This window comes from Acipenser ruthenus, chromosome 38, assembly GCF_902713425.1.
Source record: "Acipenser ruthenus chromosome 38, fAciRut3.2 maternal haplotype, whole genome shotgun sequence".
In the NCBI taxonomy this organism is placed as follows: Eukaryota; Metazoa; Chordata; class Actinopteri; order Acipenseriformes; family Acipenseridae; genus Acipenser; species Acipenser ruthenus.
Genome location: NC_081226.1, coordinates 2,902,430 through 2,924,833, shown reverse-complemented (window position 1 = coordinate 2,924,833; position 22,404 = coordinate 2,902,430). Strand labels below are relative to the sequence as shown.

The following is a 22,404-nucleotide window of genomic DNA, read 5'->3' as shown; positions in this document are numbered from 1 at the left end:
TTACAGGTAAACAGCTTAGCTGTCCTGTGTTTTTTTTAGTTATTTCTTAGAGGGCTAGGTGTTTATTTTTGTTTTTGTGTGTGTTTATTAAATTGCGCAACCAAGCTTCAAAAATCCGTTTGTGTGTTGGGTCTGTTTTTAAAGGGGGAACGAACCGCGGTGAGGGCGATTCTTTATATATATAAAAATTGTGTGTCCTTCATATAGGAAGGTAAGGGCCCAGTAGGTTGTTTGCCTAGGTCCCTGTGATGGGTTAATCCGGCACTGTATATGACGCCTTTATCAGGTGAGTCACTCGCAAAACTCTCAATGTATAGTTAACTGTCTAAGTCAGGTCACCAATATCTACAAGCTCTCAGCCTTCTAATAGTCATATATTCTCCAAACAAGTTCTGTGAGCTGACTTCATTGCTATATTTGTCAGACTAACTCTTCAGCATTTACAACTAGCTTTGTGTAAGGTTAAGCATGTATGATAAACACCCGCCATGTACGCGACAGTCTTGCTGTCATAGTGGAAGTACTGACCAGGACTGACCCTGTGGTTGTTGCTTAGCAATTTGGTTTATATTTGTGAGTTCTGAGCTGATAACAATCTTCATTCTGAGGTCTGAGCAGGTCATAAACAACAAAGACATTCATGCATAGTAAATTAAACTTTTGAAACTCTTTAAACAACACTAGTCGAGCGTTCTCTCAGTTCTTGTGTCAAATCTTTTCCAGTAATCTGATAGCCAGGCTACTTGAATACATTTTCTTGCAGATTTTGCAGAAATCTTTCTTGGTCTTCCACACCTGGAGCTAGTTGCAGTAGTTTCTGTTCTCCTGTGTTTGTCAATAAAAGCCCACACGGTAAACAGAGTCTTTCTATTTTTCTGGTAGTTTCTCCTTTTTCATTTTGTTGTATCACTGCCATTTTGAGATCGTTGCTGTACTCCATTGTAACCATTTTTCTAGTTTTTTTTTTCGAATCACAATTTTCTAATTTATTTTTCAGCACTTGATGATTATGTATTTATTTAGCCCAAATACTTTTGTCAGATTATGAAATTTAGTTTTTGCACGTTATTTTTCATTTTATGCATGTTATGTAAGAATGTGTTTTTTAAAAATTCAAATCTCTCTCCATCGTTCAACAGAACAATTAGAAATGATAGAAATCAATTTCTTTGATTTTTCTCTTTAATTGCCCAAATACTGCATATACCCTAAAATACCATGATACTAACACCTCATTTGCTTGACACCTAGGTCTTCAATACCACATTTTTAATTAAACTGTTAATTTCTTATTCTATACTATTCATACTGTTGATATACAGTACGTCTTGCTCATCAGCTCTTATAATTAGGAATTTGCTGCCTTGACGGGGGGGAAAATGTTTTATTGCTATACTTATTTTTGTTTGTAAAATTAAACCCCAGTGTCATAATGCAGCATAAACACCAAAGAAAAAACTAAGAGACAGTATAATTTCCACAATGACAGTGACCTAAAATGTAGAGCCTGTGACAAACTAAATCAGATAGATCTGTGGGTGTGTAGCAGCTAAATTTGTTCATTTTTGGATTTCCCCTAACACAAAACCATGCAAGACGTAGATACAGTGGACTACATGTTACTAAGCCAGTTCCACTGAGTGTTATTTGCAGTAGTTGTACTTCTAATAAAATGCAGTTGGGTTCAAAGAGACCCAGGGTTCTGTTATCTTGTGTATAGCTTCCAGCTAATGGGTAATTTGAGGACACACTGTAGAATGACTATAGTCAAATAACTTTGTGTATAGCTATCCTCGGAGTAAAATGACCATATCACTGTAACTTGTTCATGGAGAATCATTATTATTTCTTAGCAGACACCCTTATCCAGGGCAATTTTACAATTTGTTACAAGATATCACATCATTTTTACATACAAATTTCCATTCATACAGTTGGGTTTTTACTGGAGCAGTCTAGGTAAAGTACCTTGCTCAAGGGTACAGCAGCAGTGCCCCCCCACCTGGGATTGAACCCACGACCCTCCGGGCAAGAGTCCAGAGCCCTAACCACTACTCCACACTGCTGCCCCGTATATTCTGTTTATCAAACAAGGATAATTATGGAAAAGAAAGTATGTTTAAATCCAAATTAAACACCTGAATTCAGAGAATTCATTTGTTGAGATCACGCTACGCAGCTTGATAATTTGGTGTAATTTGCGGCCATTCTGTCGTTGGATTTGAACGAATCATCCATAACTATGAAACACTTAATAGTACACAATTAAGAAATACTAAAACAAAAATTCAATGACAAACATTACGACCTGAAATCTATTTTTTTTAAGACGTTGAAAAAAGACTTCGAGTTGAAACATTTTATTCCTATGTTGCTGTCCTCTGTGCTGTTTTGAAGGAAACACATGTCATAACAAACACATATTTAAAAAAACGATATCTGTAATAGCTTTAAATGACATTTTAACAGTATTGTTTTTACTTTCTCTACTTCCAGGAGTTCCAGTGCTCGAATTTTGAGTTGCATTTATTTATTTTGAAAAGCCTAGCAAGATATTAAAATTGCCAGAATGTATATTTCTGAATTATGCAGCTGGTGTCTTTTTTTGTTGAAGGAAATCGTGGAGCTCCATGCAGTGTGTTCAGTCATTTACAGGAAGCAAACTGAACCGGCTGCAAGGTTCCTAAATGCAGTGCGTCAATAAGGGAAACGTTTGCTGTATTTATTTTTAAATGATACAGCATATGTGTATTTACACTTTTCAGAAATGGGAATTTTCATGGAAAATTTGAAATCAGCGATAACCGTGACAGAAATACAGCCTTAATCATAACATTATATTTCTACAATGTCATTTAATGTCCAGTCTAAATTGTACTTCTTCGAACAGACACAGAAATAACTGACAGAAGAGAACTGATTTTAGAGAGACATAATGGGGAAATGAATCACAAATGAGATATTCTGGAAACTTCAGTTCCTGGACTTTTGAAAACAGTTTAAAGCAGTTTCACAGGTTATTCGGAAGAACAAACAAACAAAAAAAACCAACAACAATAAATAAATAAATAAATATATAACAATTCAACTCAATATTTCAGCAATGGCACTCGTAACTAACCAGAATGATTTTAAACATCTTCAAAAAGGTAACAAAACAATGTTAAAATGTAATTTCCAGCTACTTGAGTTTAAGAATGCTCTCGGTTTCCAATGTATTCATTTTAGGCAGTCTGCTCCACTTCCTGGACCATTTCAGCAGTGTCTTCTGGGTCAAAGCCTGTCACAAGCTGCAGAAACAGTTATTTTGGGCCTGCACACAACTTCCTTTCCTTTTCTTATTGTGCACCAACTTGGACAGCTGTTACTAAATTTGTTTTTGAGGTAAAACTTGAAGCGAAACTTTAGCCAAGGGACTGTATTTTAGTGTTAAGAACAGTACTAGTTTTGAAAGAAACTCAGAAACTTATGCCCAAAGTTCCCACTTTCTATCTATGACTTCCCTCTGCATTAAGAAGTGAAACTACCCCGTGACTTCTTCCTGCAGTAAAGTATATGTAACTTGCCCATGGCTAACACACCACTCCAACTTACAAATACCTTGAATGATTATTTAATTGACACCATCTAGTTTAATAAAGTGTCATTTTTTTACTTCTGGCCTTTCTGAATACATTTTTGTTAATATCTGGTAGCACTTTAAGTAGAGGGCATGAATTATTACATTGTAATAATTGGGTAGTTACTGATGATACCTACTTTTATATGGCAATTATATTGTAATTGCATTGAAGTTGCCTTGAGAACAACATTTTGTTGCTGGGTGTACCGTGCCCTTTAGTGGCATTTGTTTTATTGCTTCATTGTGTTCCCCGTGGCTTGTGACAGTACCACGAAACAGCACTCTACATCAGGTAGGCAAGCCACAAACCTACCTTAAGCCAACCCTGTATATTGCTGTATCCTTTCGTTCTTTTTTTCTCTTTCTTTCTTTCTTCAGATAATTCAAAGTGGTCTAGACCATCTATTAAACTGGGCATAGTACTAAAAAAACAAATTATAATGTGTAGAAATGTGTGACTCTCTTTCTTTCTTTCTTTCTTTTTCTTTCTCTCTTTCTTCCCCTCGAATCCTCCCGCACACCCCTGAAGCTTATTTTCTTGTTTGTGTTTTTTCTGTAGAAACTGAAGGGAGCCTCCCCTCCTCTTCAGTAATAAATAACAGGGCTCCCCAGAAAGCCAGCCCACTGTTGAACTTCCCCCTCCTTCACAGAGAGTGGAGACAATGCCCTCGAAAACGAAACGTCCTCGACACCCCACCCACTCAGGCAGCCAGCTTTCCTCCCCACCCCGGCTCGGGATCGTTTCTTTTTTTTAATGAAATGTTCTTAATTCAGGGTTAGAAACTGACGCTCGCTCTGCCACCCCACACTGGGTTTCAGAGCTACCCTCAATCAAGTATATTATTTAAATGATCAGGGGTTTGAGAAATGAGATCGCTGTTAAATTCGTTTTTGGCAGAGAAGACCTTTCCACCTTGCATGCTATTACAGGCAAAAACATCAGCGGAGTTTCAATTATACTCAATGAAAAGATCTGAGTGATTAATACTGCTTTAACTATTAAGCAGATTTTTAAAAGTTACATTTTTGTATTTTATTTAAATCCGACATTTTTGTTACATACCCTCGACGAACATTTTTAATGCTGGTCGCTCGAAATACATTTGCTTTATTAGAGACATTAACACAACAAACGTAATAAGTTATTTACCAAGACCACGTAATCAATTCTGTTTGTTAACATTGGGATGGAAAGAAAAGTTGTCCCTATTTCCTCCAACACCAAATGACAAAACACAATATCAGCTGTTATTGTAGGAAATAGTGAACCTGAGTGTAGTTCTCTTCCCCAGTCAAGGTGGAAGTATTTGGGGGTTTGAACACCATCACTGATCTTCTCCTGTACTGAACCTACAGAGGTGAAATTCTCACCTGTCATAAGGGCAATCAGAGTGGACCCCAGGCCTCCCAGAGGTTAAAGGCACTAATACATAAGATTGAGTGAATTAGCCCACTGTCTATCTGCTCCACCCAATAATCACAGGGATAAGAGACACTAGTCATTCTAATTTAGGGACCTAAGCATAACACATTATTACATTCTTATGGAGAAAACATAGGTTAAGGGTACACATCAAATACTCACATTGATGCTATTTTAATTTGCAATATGCTTATTCATGATTAATTTAATGTTTCCATCAAAATGTCAAAGGGAATTAGCAGTTATGCGTATCTTTAAATGCAGCAAAGGTGATGTGCATAATCAGGAAAAAGTTACATTGTATTGTCATGGTATAATATATTACAGCATTTCTTAATTGAACTAGCTCATTCATGACACATCCAACCTTAGTCATACTCAGTTAGTTCACAATGAACAGGCTTTTTTAAATTAAAAAGAAAAAAGCACTCACATGTTCTGTTTCTCCATGCGAGTGGGTTTTTGAGTTTCAATAGGGTGCCATCATAACTTTTCTCTTTAGAGGAAGCATTGAGGGAGGTAATTTTTCAGAAACATGTCATCGTTTTAAAACAGGAATCTAATCCAGACATCAACCCACCAGTAACTAGTCAGATTGAGGATTACTAAATTGACTTTGAAAACGCTTGTGTCCCTTTATAGAGCAATCTATAGAGAGATTGTCTACATATAAAGTATCTAGAGCGAGTACAAAAAAAAAAGAGAGCTGATACATATTTAAACTGGGGTTGAAACTCACACTAACCCTGCACCCAGTCCTGGGTTTTAGAACTTGTATATTAGGAGCCATGCAACCTGTCAACTCTGCAATCTACAGTTTACTAGTTTAATATAATGTTTCTGCTCGGATCAATAAATCATTTGAAATCCTCCTTTTTTTCATCCACTGTGAGGGCTTCTGAAATGACTCCTAAAAAGAGGATTGTCTGAACTGAAGCATTCTGAAAAATGACCACTAGGGGGTGGGCAGTTATAATTTCTGTCCCCAGTGTACCTGATGATTTTCCATTTAGTAACTCACAGCAGCCCATCCCAAATGGTCATTTCTAAAACCACCTCACTTCAGAAAAAAGGACATGTTTGCAGGAACAGGTTGTACAGTAGTGTGCAAATGTATTAGAACACCTCAAGCGTTGTCATTTATTGAGCTTTGCACACACACACACATGTATTCATTTACTACAGAAATTCATTTTTGCAAACTCATCTTACATGAATCTAATTCATAACTAAAGACACAGCCATGTCTGAAAGTGTCTTTCATGCCAATATTTAGCACGGCTACCTTTGACATCAATAACAGCTTGGCGTCTCTTTGGCATTGTGTCTGGGTGCTTTCTCACACTCTCTGGTGTAATTTGATTCAGTTTGTCTTGGAGTTGTATCCACTGACTTTCTTTTGTACAGTTAGTACTTTTGTCAAGCATGGAGTCCAATGAACTACAGTTTTAATACCTTGCATACTGTACATATGCTAAATAATGATCTAAGGAGAAGATAGTATGAGAGGTAACGCACATAATATGATATTGAACAGGTAACAAATGTAATATATTACATATAATAACAATGTTTAATGTATAGTCTGTGACAAAGACCCTGGAAGTATGCCTAGCTATGCCTTTCTGATAATGGAATATATGTAATAATATCATATCCACAATTATATGAGAACAATGCCATTAAAAGCCAATAAAATAAGTCAATATGTAGCTTATTACAAACGTTATAAACATCTCTCCACAACCAGCAAAGGTTGCCAGTCATTATCTGTGTGACACCACCACCTACTGGGAAGAACATGAACTTCAGCCTCCCAATAGTAAGTCATAGATAAAACCCTGTTTTTCACAAACACGAAATGATGCAAAATAAATAAAAATTAAGTAGGAAAATGATTATATAATCAGTACTCCAGAATTAACAAAGGACAATTAAAATTGGCTTATTACAGGTTATATGCCCTTATTAAGGAGGCTGTGTGGTCTGGTGGTTAAAGAAAAAGGATTTCAAATCCCAGCTCACTCACTAACTCCGTGTGACCCTGAGCAAGTAATTTAACCTCCTTGTGCTCCGTCTTTGGGGGCGAGACGTTGTTGTAAGTGACTCTGCAGCTGATGCATAGTTCACACACCCTAGTCTCTGTAAATCGCCTTGGATTAAGGCATCTGCTAAATAAACAAACAATAATATTGCATATAACCATTTACACGATTAAACAGACACAATAGCATTGCAAGGCAGTGAGGATGTTTATTACTTGTTAGTAACAGGTCGTGTTTACTAACGACTGTCCTGTACGTATCAACTGTGTCCTAACACTGCCACCTAGTGGGAAGAATACACAACTCTTGTCCTACAACCTGTTGCAAAATAAGTAGACTATGTGTATATTATATATATATATATATATATATATATATATTAAAAAAAAAAAAAAAAAAAAAAAAAAAAGTATTAACGAGAGGAGACCTTTCAGCACATCTATGCTTGTCTGGTTCCTAGTGGCTGATCTTTGGCAAGCTGGGTCTTGAAGGATCCCAGTGATTCAGCGTCATCCAGCAGCATCCACTGGTCCTGGTTTCTGTGTTTAACTTAGGAGTGATGCAAAATGATTTCCATTTTAATAAGAGACATCCTACACACACATACATATATATATATATATATATATATATATATATATATATATATATATATATATATATATATACACACACACACACACAATCACAAAAACCTTTCATATGTTCTATGCACGGGATACCATCGATACACATTTTGGTCAGATCTTTAAAGGTGTTTTCTCACGTGTGATGCATCATGTATTTTGCCAAATTCCGCAATTGTAGGAGTTTCAGTTCCCATTATGAAGGTTCACATTTTGCAGAACAACAGTACCAAGTTAGAAGAATCACAAGCTTTTATAGAAACACATTAACATCGAAGCATCTGAACAAGGAACTGTATTACAAGTGAGTGTGCTGCAAGCGCTCACAGTATTTCGAATGGGAATTTCACAAGTAAAGCAGTTGAGAGAATCATGTCGCTTTACTTTTTTTGTGCAGCTCATAAATAAATGTACATACAGTATTTACAAAATCAAAAAGGTATTTGTACATTGTATTCTCTTTCAAACCATTGCACGAGAGAAACAAGGTCTATTTTAATGATCTAGAAATGACCACAATATCTTAAATCATCTTTTAACTCCCATATATTGCAATCTTCTCATTACAGCTATGGCCAAAAGTTTAGCATCACCTACAATTTTGGGATTATGACACATTTAAAAAAAACAAAAAAAAACCTGTATGAACTTAATTTACATATTTTATTTAACATCAGTTTTTATATGGAAAACTACAAAGCAGTATGTAATTAAATATGTTAACGTAACATTATTCAGCAGGTTTCATTTGACTTTATGAAGCAAAATTTGTTAATTCTATAGGGTGCTGCAAAACATTTGGCCATAGCTATAGCTATTTTTTTTTTTTTCTGTTTATCGCTTATTAAAATAAAGCCATGCCAGAGTTCTCTACCACAATAGAGGGGCGACTGAATTCAACTCATTTTCACTTTAATCACATGGCACTTAGCACCCCCAGCATCTCTTTAGAAATCATCTCAATAGCTGTGGCGTTTACACTTAGATGGCGGTCAGAAACATTATTGGCAATAATGAGATTGTCATTTTTCAATACTATAAAATGATCAAGACCAAAGCAATTATCGATCACATGATAATCCATTATTGTTTCAACCCTGCTCTTCAGTCTTGCTTGCGTTTCCTCAGCCTGGATGAGCCACTCGTTGACATCCCTGTCCGAATCCAATCAAACACAAGGGAAGAAGGCCCACCACAGAGTTAGATAATACATCTTACACCGGAAGTCATTTCAAATGTCATTGACGTTGCCAGTACACTGACCTTACTATTATATGGTGTTTGCAAACATCCAGAGAGCTAGCCCCCTCACATAGACAGAGTAGGTGAAGAGATATTTATATATCTATAACTATATCTATATAATTAAAACATTCCCTGAAGTCATCTGAAGATTTTAAATCATTTAAATCTGCTTTCCCTTTAAGACAAATTTTATACAAATAATAAAAATGCAATTCCAGTATTCTGTCACCAGGTGGCGGTATGTGCTACAAAATCACCCCAATATCAACCACCCCCCTGCCTCCTTCAAAACAGACAAGTGAGCTTGGTCTCTACTCTGTATTACTTGAATATCCCATTGCTTTGCATTGCCTACAGACCACCATAGAGGTGTATCTTGACGAAGGAGATGGTCTCTGTTAATTCCTGGTGCCCCTTCTCGTACACCAAGAAGATATACTTCTCATCTTCCACACTGCCGTTCAGTGATGTCATCGAGGAATAGCCACTGGGCCCTGGCCACACCTCCACTGTCTCCTGTTCCCATGACGACCCGCTATTAAGGGACCAACGCAGGGTGAGTTTCACTCCTGAGAGAGACAGAGAGGAAGGGAGTTTTTAAACCTTTTCTATCGAGTCACTGTTTTTTTTAGCAGCGTACAGACCAGTAAATCACAGCTAAGTAAAACACAATCTTGACGGTTGCTATTTTTATCCTTTTGCCCCAAAAACGTTATTGAAAGTATATATATTTTTTTCATTAGTGACTTTAATGTCTTTTATTTAACATTATGTTATCAAAAGAAACTACAAATTGATATCGCAAAAGTCTATGGAAAACTACAAAGCGGTATGTAATTCAATATGTTAAGGTAACATTATTCAGCAGGTTTTATTTTGACTAAGAAGCAAACTTTGTTCATTCCCAGTTGAATTTCTGCATTCATACTCACTCTTGTGGAGGTCGGCAGGGTTGCTGAAGAAAAGCACCTTGTTTTTGAGCAGCGCTCCGGCTGCCACTGCGGGGTCGATGAGGGTCTCGTCGAATCTCAGGTTCTCCAGAGGCAGGGTGTCGCAGCCGTCATTGCTGTGGATCACCATGCGACAGTTACAGTGATAGAAATACTGATTGCGGACATTGATCACAACTGAGCCGTCTGGAAGTTCCACTGCCTAGAGAGAGAGAGAGAGAGAGAGAGAGAGAGAGAGGGAGAGGGAGGTTTATGATAATGTCAGATTTATTTATCTATTTGGACGCTTTTATCCAAGGTAACTTACAGGTGTTACAGGGCAGTGCAGGGTTACGATGCAAGATTAATATTTACAGTGTCCTTTACAAGAAGTGCAAATAATATGACTAAAATACAATATGAACTAGGGTGCAACAAGTTAGGATTACAACAAGCTATATCTAAAATGGCATATTAGTAGCGCAATAGTGCAAGGATAGTGAATACCTGGCACTCGTCAGGGTTGAAGTCGCTGGCTTTCTTGGGCTGGTTGTAGGGAATGCTCTTTAGACTACCTCCGTACCTCCAGGACCCCCCGTGATCATCGCTGAGCAGACAGAACACTCCGTCCCCCTCGAGGGTCCCGTGACCGCACACGATCAGCCGGCCCTGCTTGGGGGGCAGCCTCTTCTGCAGAGACAGTATACCAGCGCTGCAGATAAGCGGTGCACTCAGGGTTTTTTTACACATTGAAAAAAATTTGGAATTCCGTATATTTAAATTGAATACGCATAGCAATTTTGCTAAACTGAGTTTGCATGTTATCAGGCTTCTTGTACTAGAAATATATAGTATGTGCACGCAGGCCTTTTGTGAAGTATATTGCATGTGCAGCGTTGGATTTAATATATCTGCGTACTGTTTCTGTGTTTGCTTCACAGCCATGTTGTTTGTAGTAAATACAACAAATAAGGTTCTAATTAATCCATACCCCATAAGTTAGCATTATGTACGATATTTATTGAAAGTACTCTGACTTCAGGCTAATGTTGCATTTTACTCATAGTGGCTAAAAAGAGTAAATTACTCAATGATCCATTATCTGGTGCGCTGCAATATACACACACCCACTGCACACAGGTGGCGGAACAGGGGCGCTTCCAGCAGTGAAGAGTGGGCACGCAATCAGAAGCTCAGGGTTCGAATCAGCTACCTGATTTCTTATTAGTTAATTGAACCAATTCAAATTTCGGTTGAGTGATCAAGTGATAAAATGTAACTTGGTTTAGCCCCTCCCAACAAAGGGAGAGTAGAAAGCTTGTTCTTGGTCCTTTGTTTGTGTTCTGTGACCATTATAACAATTATAACAAAATAACATTGCAATTGTAATTTGAGCAAACAATGATGCTGTGATTGGAATTAGAATTGACCCCAGATACATAATCAATAGTGCTGGGTGTCATCGCGCTAATGGACTGCGATCCCCATGCCCTACCTGAATGCCGTAGCCTGGGCCGGGTGCAAACATTTTGGTGCCCAGCTCTTTGGAGAGGTTGCGGGGCCGGCTCCAGGTCAGGCCATCGTCGATGCTCTCGATCAGGAAGGTGCTGGAGACGTTGCAGTGATAGTAGTGAGCGCAGAGGGAGTAGATCAGAAACACAGAGCCTGTCTCCTCATCAACCACCACAGAGCCCAGGTTCAGCCCGTCCGCAACCATGCCATCATCCACAATGAAGGACGTCGGGCCCCAGGTAACACCTGGGAGTCGAGAACACAGCAGCAGTTGTTATTGTTAGTATTAGTCATTTAGAAGATGCTTTTATCCAAAGTGACTTACAGAGACTAGGGGGTGAACTATGCATCACAACTGCTGCAGAGTCACTTACAATAAGACCTTGTTTGTTTTACATCTCATCTGAAGGACGGAGCACAAGGAGGTTAAGTGACTTGCTCAGGGTCACACACAGAGAGTCAAATCAATGCATTTGCTACAAATCCAAATTTACACTAAATAATATGTGTTATACAAAAATACTGTTATAGTAGTGACAAACTATTGTCTGGGTGGTGTGGGAGGTACAGTGTCTCACAGTGGATTGTATTGCTTAACTTTCCTACGGTGAGCGTCCTTCAAGCAAAATAAACAACATCAGGGTAATCTGTAAAATACAGCGTGTTTAAACTTAAATTAAAACAACCGAATACATAGAGTCACTTGGATCATGCTCTGCATCTGCTTGGCAATACAACGTCATTCGGAAAATGTGATTTGCCTGGACATTTTGCGGATCTGAGTGAATGCAGGATTCCTAAATGAAATTGGATATTCACTCAGGGCCATCAAATATAAAAAGGTTATTTTTGATGCTAGATATCTCAACACTTGTATCTTACATTCCTGGATTTAGCGTATACATATGGTTCAGTGCCATATAAGCCCCTGTGGGCTGCTTTTGAGTTCTTCAGCGAACCCGACACTAACAGGGCTAGTAAAAGCTGACTTCCGGGGACTTCCAGTTCTATATAATAATAATAACAACAATAATAATAATAATAATAATAATAATAATAATAATTTATTTTATATAGCGCCCTTAAAAGCAATCGTCTCAGAGAGCGTCACAGAACAAAGATAAATACAAAAAAAAACAATATCACGTAGAAACAAAAACAAGTTAATGGAATCATAAAAATGCCTTTCTATAAAAGTATGTTTTTAAGATAGATTTAAAAACACTCAAAGTTGCTGAATCCCTGATCTCTAACGGAATAGAGTTCCACAGTTTTGGGGCATAGCAACAGAAGGCCCTGTCGCCCATGGAGCGCAGGCGAGCAGGTGGGACACACAGCAGTCTGAGATCAGCAGAGCGGAGGTTGCGAGTGGGAGTGTAAAAGGTTAAAAGACCTGACAAATAAAGCTGAGCAAATCTCATTTTATCTTGACATGAAGCAAATAACAGTTAGGCTCAGTCAGTTCTGATCCTGTACCTCACCTTTGTCAGTGGATCTGCGCTGGGCAATGAACTTTGCCCCCACATCTGAGGAGGAGCCTTTCCTGGCCTCAGAGAAGGCGAGCAGACTGCCTTTAGGGGTGAAGGAGATGAGAGGAATCCGGTAGGTACTGACAGAGCCCACTGTACCACTGACCCACAGGAGCTGTTCTTCAAAGATCAGGGGCTTGAGCTGAGGAAGCGGGAGAGAAGACTTAACACAGAGCTTAGAGAAACTAAATGGAGACTACTTTGAAACTGGGGTAACACACATACTCAAGTTCTGCATTACCCATGAAACAAAGTGAGTCAACGGTTTATTTTTGTGATAATCCTGGAATAACCACTGATGTGTGGTCAGTGTAATCCAGGGGGATAGACTTGGGTGATTAAATCACGGTAATGCTCTTTGGTCTGGATTGTTTTTTCAGACAGGATAAATGCATCCAGTACAGTTATCAAACCAGAAATAAACACATCTTGGGGCTGGTAGGTAGTCTGAAGACATTTCTTCTTCATTTTAGGATTCTGTCATTTCAGAAAAAAAAGATTGCGTTAATAACAAATAGCTTTTGAGGATGTAGTCCTCTGTTGTATCTCCTAGGGTTGAATTGAACTGAAAAGAGATTGTGGGACCGTAGCTCTTTGTAGATTAACTGACCGCCCAGTCATTTAAAAAAAAAACAGAAGACACAAAGCAAGATCTTAATACAGTAGCAACAGATTCTTACTTTTGTTAAGCATTAGAGGTAACTGTGTGGTCCAGTGGTTAAAGAAAAGGGCTTGTAACCAGGAGGTCCCCGGTTCAAATCCCACCTCAGCCACTGACTCATTGTGTGACCCTGAGCAAGTCACTTAACCTCCTTGTGCGTCTTTCGGGTGAGATGTAATTGTAAGTGACTCTGCAGCTGATGCATAGTTCACACACCCTAGTCTCTGTAAGTCGCCTTGGATAAAGGCGTCTGCTAAATAAACAAATAATAATAATAATAATAATAATAATAATAATAATAATAATAATAAAATTAAGAATACCACCCATCTAACCAACTTGAGAAAACAAAAATGACAGCAAACTGATATTTAAAAGGTTGGTGGAAACTACAATGGACTGTATTTTGAAAATATTTTTTGGACAGCTATGGCCAAAAGTTTGACATCATCTAGAATTTTTGGATTAAGACATAATAAAAAATAAATCTTATTTTTAACTTCATGTAATCAAAGTAAATACAAAACAAAACCGCAAAAGTCTACCAGAAGCCACAATGTACAGTATTTCATGTTAGATATCGAAATGTCACATTTTTCAATCAGTTTTTCATTAAGTATATGGAAAATTGCAAAGCGGTATGTAAGTGTGGAGTAGTGGTTAGGGCTCTGGACTCTTGACCGGAGGGTTGTTGGTTCAATCCCCAGTGGGGGACACTGCTGTTGTACCCTTGAGCAAGGTACTTTACCTAGATTGCTCCAGTAAAAACCCAACTGTATAAATGGGTAATTGTATGTAAAAATAATGTGATATCTATATAATGTGAAATAATGTATAATGTGATACCTTGTAACAATTGTAAGTTGCCCTGGATAAGGGCGTCTGCTAAGAAATAAATAATAATAATAATAATAATTCAATATGTCAACGTAACACTACTCAGCTGGTTTCATTCGACTTTATGAATTAGTTCATAAGAACCTTTGGCCATAGCTGTACATATAAATATTGTTCACCTGTAGTCTGGTTCACATTAACCCTTGCTGCCCAGTGTCCAATATATCTGACATTGAGAAAACAGGTGTTAAACAGGCATGGGAACACACACAGTAAAGGGTTAATAATGTGGCACACTCGAATTCTTCACAGCCTGGATCACATGGTTCTGAGCAATGCAGAATATAAAAGAACTGAAGCACTCCTGCGGCTGGCTCCCTTTCAAAAACATTAGGAGGAGTTCAAGCCAGGAAAAAATAAAATGCAATGAAAATATTTTTTTGACACGTTCTTTATTTTCATGCTAAACTTTCAGCACTTGGCAACAAATGTGGCGAATCAGCATTCGACGCAGGGGTCTCGTGATTGTGTTTCTCTTTTATGATATTGTTTGGCTGTGCAAGCGATGGAGCAAAGGGAGGTCAAGTGGCTGATAGAGACAACATTTCTGCAGTTTACATGCGGTTTGGCTTTAACCCATTAAGCACAATTGTCCTCATTTGAGGAGAGGCTACTTTGTAATTTTCTGGAGCATTTTTAACTGGAATTGCCTTGTTATTTACATTTTCTCTTCAGCTATTGTTATGATAACTTACTCTCATTTTGTTAACCACAAAAGTCGAGCTGTGACTTAAATCTGGAAACACAGCCCTTCAGATGCCTCAATATAAAATAAGAAACTGATGCCTAAATATGATCCATTTCTTGGTGTCTTCCTATCCACAGTGATAATAAAGCTCCATTTACTATGCGTTGAGCTGCATAGCCAGTGTGAAATGATGGTCTGATTAGAGGCACAAACTTGACTGTCCTCAAAAAAGGACGCCGTTGTAAAAATACCTGCCTCTTTACACTTCTAACATATTGAAAACTTTTAGAATGGTAGCATATTGATTTAGAATGTATCAAATTGCATAAATAGTACAGCTTGTGTTCTGATTTTTTTTTCCACCCAAAGAGAAATTAATTTGGCACTAATAGGTTACTTTTTTTTTTTTTTTTTGCTTGGCTGTGCATAAGACACTGCAGAGAGAGGGAGGGGAGTGGGGTAACTACCAAGATAAAGCAGTTTTACAGTAATGTTTTTTTCTGTTTTTACAATTCTTTTAAAGCACTATAAAAAATACCTTGTGATAGGTACTGTATCTTCTAATCTGGTCATGTGTGTCAATAGTTAACTTAAGAAAAGATCTGGCATACAGTACAGGACTGGCTTATACATTCTGAATTGGTGCATGACAAGGCAGAAATGGTCTCAAAAAACTAAAATATGGACGTATATAATTTTATAGCACAGCCGATATATCCTCAGGCATATATGATGTTGATCATTTAGACCTTCAGGAGGGAACTTCTGTTCAAGGTTGACTATAAACGAGTTGTATGAAAAACCAGCAGACAAAATAGCCAAACATACGGCTTTTTAGATGCCAGATACAACGGAATGCTCAAGGAACCGCGGTCGTGTGGTGCAAACACATCGCTGCTAAACAAACACATAACAGTTCGTTTTACAAGTCGAGCAACTCGATCGACAAACGTGTAAATACATAACTGAATGTTACTGTCACAAGACATTACAACTTTGAATAAGTTCCTGAAAATAGGGAAAACCACAACTTCCTTCTGCAATTCAGATACAGGAATTAGCCGAAAGATACACACATATAGCAACATGTTCAAAGACCCGTTTTGCAGTTTCTATTCTCGTAATATTATGCATTGCATAGAGTCTGCATGAAGCAGTAAGACTGTGAACGATGCGAGATCGGAGATCCTTTACCTACACAGCACGGTACCCATCTACCTACCTGCCCAAGTGCGGCTGACGCGCCTGGGATCAGCTTCCACGACAGGACGGCGATTAGCACCATCGCTAATATCGGGGTCCCGGGTCGATTCTGCCAGGAGTACTTGATGTTATAATGGCGGTAACAGGATCCCATGCTGGCTGGTGCAATCCTCCTTACAAATCAGGGAAACTGCAACCACACAGAATTGTTTTTAAACTGTGTGGGGAAAAACAAGCAAATGGTTTCTTATCATATGACTGCTGCGGTCATATGACCAGTAAAGCACAGATATACACCAGGAGTATGGCGGGTGATGACTGCCACCAATCACATGGTTTTCTGCATGCCTGCTGGGAAGTGAAGTTCTGCTTGCACGCCGTGGATTTATGTTACCCCCGCATTGGTTTACAATGGTTTCCATGGAAACGGGTACCCACAATCCTCTCTGCGTGGAGTTTTACGTGAAAGGAGATGGCGGACAGGTGTGTTTGTAACTGCCTTTCCCTAAATATCCAGATTGACTTGCACGTGTGATTCTATTAAGTTACTGATATGTTTTGCTTTAAAATTGTCATTTTTATCTTATGAAATTAAAAAAAAGTAAAAAAAATAAAAATAATAACGCTGTATTTCAGCGTTTAATATAACTTATGGCCTTTATTTATTATGTAGCTTTTTTCTGTTTTAGCATCTTACATACTTATTCACTTTTGAATTTGTGGTTCTAATGTATTGGTGTATATTGAATGAATATGTATATTATTTTCATAACCGCGTGGAAGTTTAGAACTTAGGTATCGGAATTCAGAAGCTGCGATCAGTGATTTCTTAAAAAGCCAGATAACGTAAGACTTTCAGTATCAGAGAGAATGATTATTTTACTGTATTTGTTAGGAATGGAAATGAAATAAAATAAGAGTTCTTTACCAGTTTGTTTTCTGTTTTTGTAATTAATCATGATATGTTATTGAATGAGAATTATTAGAAGTTATACTCCTATAATCAAAGTATGTATTTATGTAGTTATATTGTCACGTTGCTGGTTAACTAATCTAAGTGTTCGTGAATACAGCGTTGATTGACTGAGAGGGACTAAATGATTTATAATATAACTTTCTATCCAGTTGAGCTGCAGAATTGCAAGCCGTTTTAACAGTTTAATCCTCAATTTCTGATATCAACAATTCTATTACTGGTATCAGTAATGGTCTGTTGATATCAGTAGTATAATTTTTGACGACCATACTATTTTAATAACAAAAATAGTATGGGCGTCAAAAAAAAGTGTGTTTAAAATTTTATTTATTTATTTATTTATTTATTTTTTAACAACGTTGGGTTTAATCTTAAACTCAAGTCTTACACAACTGTCCTGTGCCAAGAACATGAAGTATTGTAGAATAAAACACCTCTTGTTCCAGTGTGAACTTGTTTGTTTATTCCATTACTGTATCATGAGGGCAGGAAAGTGCCACTTTTAAATGGTAATCCTTTAATGAGTACGGGTTACATTACTTTGTAGATAATCCATAATGTAATCTATTACAGTTAGCCAAGAGAGTAATGTAACAGATCACTTCTAGAATGTAACTTTTTATTGCATTAATAAAAAATGAAATGGTCAATAAAATAAATGTGCAGTAATCTGATTGCAGTGATGAGTTAATTGTAATCTGTTTCTTCCCAGCACTGCACTTAATGCATTTATGTAAATAGCAAGTACAAAAGAGTTAGTCGGCCTCAGAGGGTTAATGCTGGCTTGAAGCAGTGGAGCCACTGTGTCCAGCAATGAAACTGGTGTCTCTGGAGCTTCAACTGTGCTCTCCAATTGTAAAGGACCACCCAGTCAATTCCACAGTCATCCAAAACAGCCTAATACACAAGAAGATGAACCGTTTAAATTCTTATTCGATTGCAAATAAAAATCAGCACTAGGAACAACGAAGTACCGTATTGGGATTCCATATTTCACAAGGACATTGGTTTTCACTGCCGTTCATGAGCAGCCCTTCAAGCCCAGGTGAACATCTCAAGCTGCATGTTCAGTCTTTGAATCATAACATAGTGATGGCAAATGATGTGTTCATTATCTGGGTCGTGCCCCTATGGCTTGCAAGTACTGGAAGGTAGTATACTAGTAACTGAGTACCACACAGTCAATGCGCTGGTTATGGATGCTTCAACCTGAGATGTGACTGCCTCTGAAAAAAAAAACAAAACAAACAAACGAAATATTACTTGTCCATCTGTAGTGAAGAAATTAAGCTGACAAATGGTTTTTGATTCAAAAACACTTTATGTACAAGAAAGGTATACCTCCAGTACAATCATATAAGCATGAGATTTAAACTGACTTTGGACAAGGCCTCAGTACAGCTCAGTGCATATGTTTGTATTAGAAAGCACGGATATCCATGAAGTCAATTCGAAAGAGATAAAAAGACTGACAAAACTTTGCAATGTTTGGCATTTATACTTTTGTACGCAATTGTTGACTCCACTCCCATTTGTCTTACTTCTGTCCAATGATAGGGGTTTCCACTCTATCATTGCACATTCCCTCTGCGGGGGAAAAGGGGGGGTTGAATACCACGTTGTACCCAGCAGTGCGCATCCCTCTTGTCTTTCAGTTCTCCTCCCCCATCTCACACTATCTCTGCTAATATCCTGCCTTTTGGCATTTAGCTCAGACACTTATCTGTGACTTTCAGTCGTGTTAGGCTATGCAAAACTGCATTTTGCTGATGGGAAATGAAAGAACTCGAAACTTACACGATACTGTATAGAAACTTAATATAAAAGCATATTAAAGGAACTGAATTAGTAAAACTTATAATTAATAACATAAGTAATACCTCATGCAGAAAGCCATCACTAAACATTTAATTACGTACATATGTAGATATATTTAGAGTTGGGGCAATTGCTGACCATTTTACCCAACTGAGACTGCTTGCCTACTAAATATCTTAGTATCCCCGAATAGATAATTGTCCCCTCTTTAAAGGTTAATAAGTCACCCATCCAAGTAGCACAGTGGCAGCCCCAAATATTATCAGTTTACTTTTAATGTGGTTTGCTATGATGCTATTGCTTATTGCAAATTGTTGCCTATTTTTGTAGAGTATTCAGGGATACCAAGTGGTCTCAGTGGAGTAAAACAGGTGTGCCACACCCAGACATCAAAAACCAGCAGGGGTGTCCAGATACCTTTTTCTTTCATGCAAACAAGTAACACTTATGGGCTTCTTATGAACTATTATTAGTAGTAGTATTAGTATTAGTATTATTTACATTATATTCAAAGAATATACTTTAGGTACTTTAGTAATGGGATGACCAATTCAAATGGTTAAAGTAACGTAATTGGTGGATTGTTTAATAATGATTTCTCATTACGTGGCTTACTGTGGAGGCTCTATCAACATCTTGTGGCTGTAGGACTAAATTACAGGTTAAAAGACAAGTCATGTAGAACACAAACCTTATTCATCAGGTGAATTTTTTTTTTTCCCATAGTTTGCACATTGCATGCCTGTTGTAGTCAAAATCTAACCAGGAAGTTCCAGTGTTTCTAGAAATAGCACAATAGATATGCTTCTGGTGAACAAGACTGCTTTCCATAAAAATAAAAATAAACTCTGAAAAACAGGAACTATAAAACACAAACATTAGATTTTTTTTCAGACAAAATGAAAAGGCATAAATAAAAATAAAAGTATACATACCTCATGACTTTGTTAGATGAAGTTTACAATCATTCTGAGTACCCTGTCCACTTTGAAACCTTGCTTGCCTCAATACTTTACTACTAATGTTACAACTACTATTTCTCAGAGATTAGACACCTGTGCTCTCCCCCCCCCCCACACCAGAAGAGCAGCTAGTGTCACCCCCCCCCCCCCATACATAATATATATATTGGTTGTCTGGTGGTTAAAGAAAGGGGCTTCTTACCAGGTGGTTTCAGGTTGAATCCCAACTCAGCCACCGACTCACTGTGTGTGACCCTGAGCAAGTCACTAACCTCAATGTGCTCAGTCCTTCGGATGAGACTTAAAACCAATGTCCTATTTTAAGTGACTCTGCAGCAGCAGTTGTTGATGCATAGTTCACCCCTTAGTCTCTCTAAGTCGCTTTAGATAAAATACTGAATGCTATATGACTAAATACTAATATTAAAATACTACTATTCCTTCTTTTCAACAGCCCTGTATACCATAAAGGGTTAATAAAAACACACTTCTGCAAACTTTGTGTATTTGCATGTTGCGTGTGCTTGTCTGGCTGAAGGAGAAGACACAGAGATAGGTAGCTGTGAGACTCCACTGAGAAGGTGAGTGCCAGATCATTCTGTTCAAATTCATATATGCCGAGTTAAATTATTTTTATGTGGGACAACTTTACCACTTTATGTTTACCACATATGATTCTAAAACAAAAATAAATAAATAAATGAAAACAAGGAATTACATTTGCAAGTGTTAGCTAAAAGGACACTATAGAACTAGAACATTTTGTGATTAGCAGGTTCAATTAACTAATCTAAGATCTTGAAAGAAACTGGATTCAAACCTCAATGGCGCTGGTATGATGATTACAAATTATATATATATATATATATATATATATATATATATATATAAGATTAAAGGTATAACAGTAGTGAATGTTTTTAATATTGAAACTATTCATCATTGTTTGTTTTTCAAGCAAAAAAAACAAAAAAACGGTTACAAATATAGCAAGTGGTAAAATCTTTATATTAGTTCAAACGCAGATATTAAATGAGGAAGTTGGTTTATATTTTCTGCCTCCAGTGTGTGTGGGGGGGGGGTTCAGTCCCAGCTGGGGGACACTGCTGCTGTACCCTTGAGCAAGGTACTTTACCTAGATTGCTCCAGTAAAAACCCAACTGTATAAATGGGTAATTGTATGTAAAAATAATGTGTTATCTTGTAACAAATGTAAGTCGCCCTGGATAAGGGCGTCTGCTAAGAAATAAAAATAATAATAATATAAAGGGAAAAGGTAATAGTATGATACTAGTGGGAAAAAAAAAAAAACACAACACTGGGTGGAAGCTGGGAGAAGGTCCATTCCTGTTCTGAGAAATTCTTTGCTTGTTTTATTCACTTTAGAAGTGTGTCGTTGTCCAAGTCCCTATTCTGAACAGGGTACTATACAGCTTGAAGTACACATGCCTTCACATTCTCCCAGATTCTGAAACTCCCAAAAGCTTGTGTTAAACTTCGCCCAGAAACATTCGTCATAATTGAATAAGCGCTTTTAGATATACGCAGCACCACAGGACAGCACACAAGCGAGTTCCCAATGATAAAATACAAGCCCACCCTGAACACTTGCATCTCAAAATGTTTTAAAAGGATGATTTCTCTTTTTTTCTCCAGTTTCGAGTCATCAAAATTTGATTATCATGGAGAAAAATGGGCTCCTTATCCTTTTGCTGGCAGGTAAGTTTGTATTAACCCCTGTTAGGATGCATGTCCTCAGCACAATGGTTTAAAGGGAAAGTGTCTGTATATCTGCTTGTCACAAAGACGGCCGGAGTGGGTGGTGTCAGACCAGAGCCAGGAAATAAATAAACAGAGAGATGTGGTTTGGTGAAGCTGAGCGAATGCTTTTGCTCAGCATTTAATAACAGAACAGAAAATAAAAGGTTTGAACAGACAAAAACACAGGGCACGGCACTTTCGCCAAAATAAACAGACAAACAAAACGGACTACACAGACAAACAAACACGGTGAGCAGATACTCTAACTACTTACTTTTACAATTTACAATTACCTCCGTCTCCAATCCCGTTCTCCACTCACCGAACACCCAACCCCGACTGCAAGCTACGTGTCTCTATATACTGTTGTGCTGGGATTCAATTACTAATTAATTATTCACTTGAATCCCAGCACGTGAATTAATTCTGTGCAACCCCGTGCTCACATATTACATTTAACCAGCACGTGAAGTGATTTGTGCTCTCCTCGTGCCTAAATACAAGTCT

The 22,404-nt window shown here is 37.7% G+C and overlaps 2 protein-coding genes across 3 annotated transcripts in view; one reads left to right on the top strand and one right to left on the bottom strand.

Moving 5' to 3' along the window:
• The window catches only part of LOC117433595 (lymphocyte antigen 75-like), a 28,436-nt gene that overhangs the window by 104 nt on the left and 5,928 nt on the right, over positions 1 to 22,404 (top strand). The window contains exons 1-2 of one of the 2 annotated variants that reach the window (XM_059009261.1): positions 20,674 to 20,717; positions 21,793 to 21,855. In XM_059009261.1, the coding sequence (XP_058865244.1) occupies positions 21,819 to 21,855 (37 nt within the window). In that variant the 5' untranslated portion in view covers positions 20,674 to 20,717; positions 21,793 to 21,818. Of the gene's footprint in view, positions 1 to 20,673; positions 20,718 to 21,792; positions 21,856 to 22,404 lie in introns of those variants that run through there. The other variant, XM_059009262.1, reaches the window with a different exon arrangement.
• LOC117964991 (sialidase-1-like) lies at positions 7,951 to 16,737 on the bottom strand. Its single transcript, XM_059009260.1, has 6 exons — positions 16,400 to 16,737; positions 12,884 to 13,073; positions 11,386 to 11,648; positions 10,398 to 10,580; positions 9,894 to 10,113; positions 7,951 to 9,530 (listed from the first exon to the last, which is right to left on the bottom strand). Exons 1-6 carry the CDS (start codon positions 16,532 to 16,534, stop codon positions 9,313 to 9,315), a joined length of 1,209 nt encoding a protein of 402 aa, XP_058865243.1. The 5' UTR covers positions 16,535 to 16,737; the 3' UTR covers positions 7,951 to 9,312.

What these genes read in the sequence shown, in the direction of transcription:
- LOC117964991 (XM_059009260.1), bottom strand. Translation starts at nt 16,534, where the DNA reads ATGGGATCCTGTTACCGCCATTATAACATCAAGTACTCCTGGCAGAAT. An exon ending in CGTCAGCCGCACTTGGGCAG is followed by an intron (nt 13,074 to 16,399) that starts GTAGGTAGATGG and finishes CCGCTTCCTCAG; the next exon opens with CTCAAGCCCCTGATCTTTGA. An exon ending in GCCCAGGCTACGGCATTCAG is followed by an intron (nt 10,581 to 11,385) that starts GTAGGGCATGGG and finishes CTGTCTCTGCAG; the next exon opens with AAGAGGCTGCCCCCCAAGCA.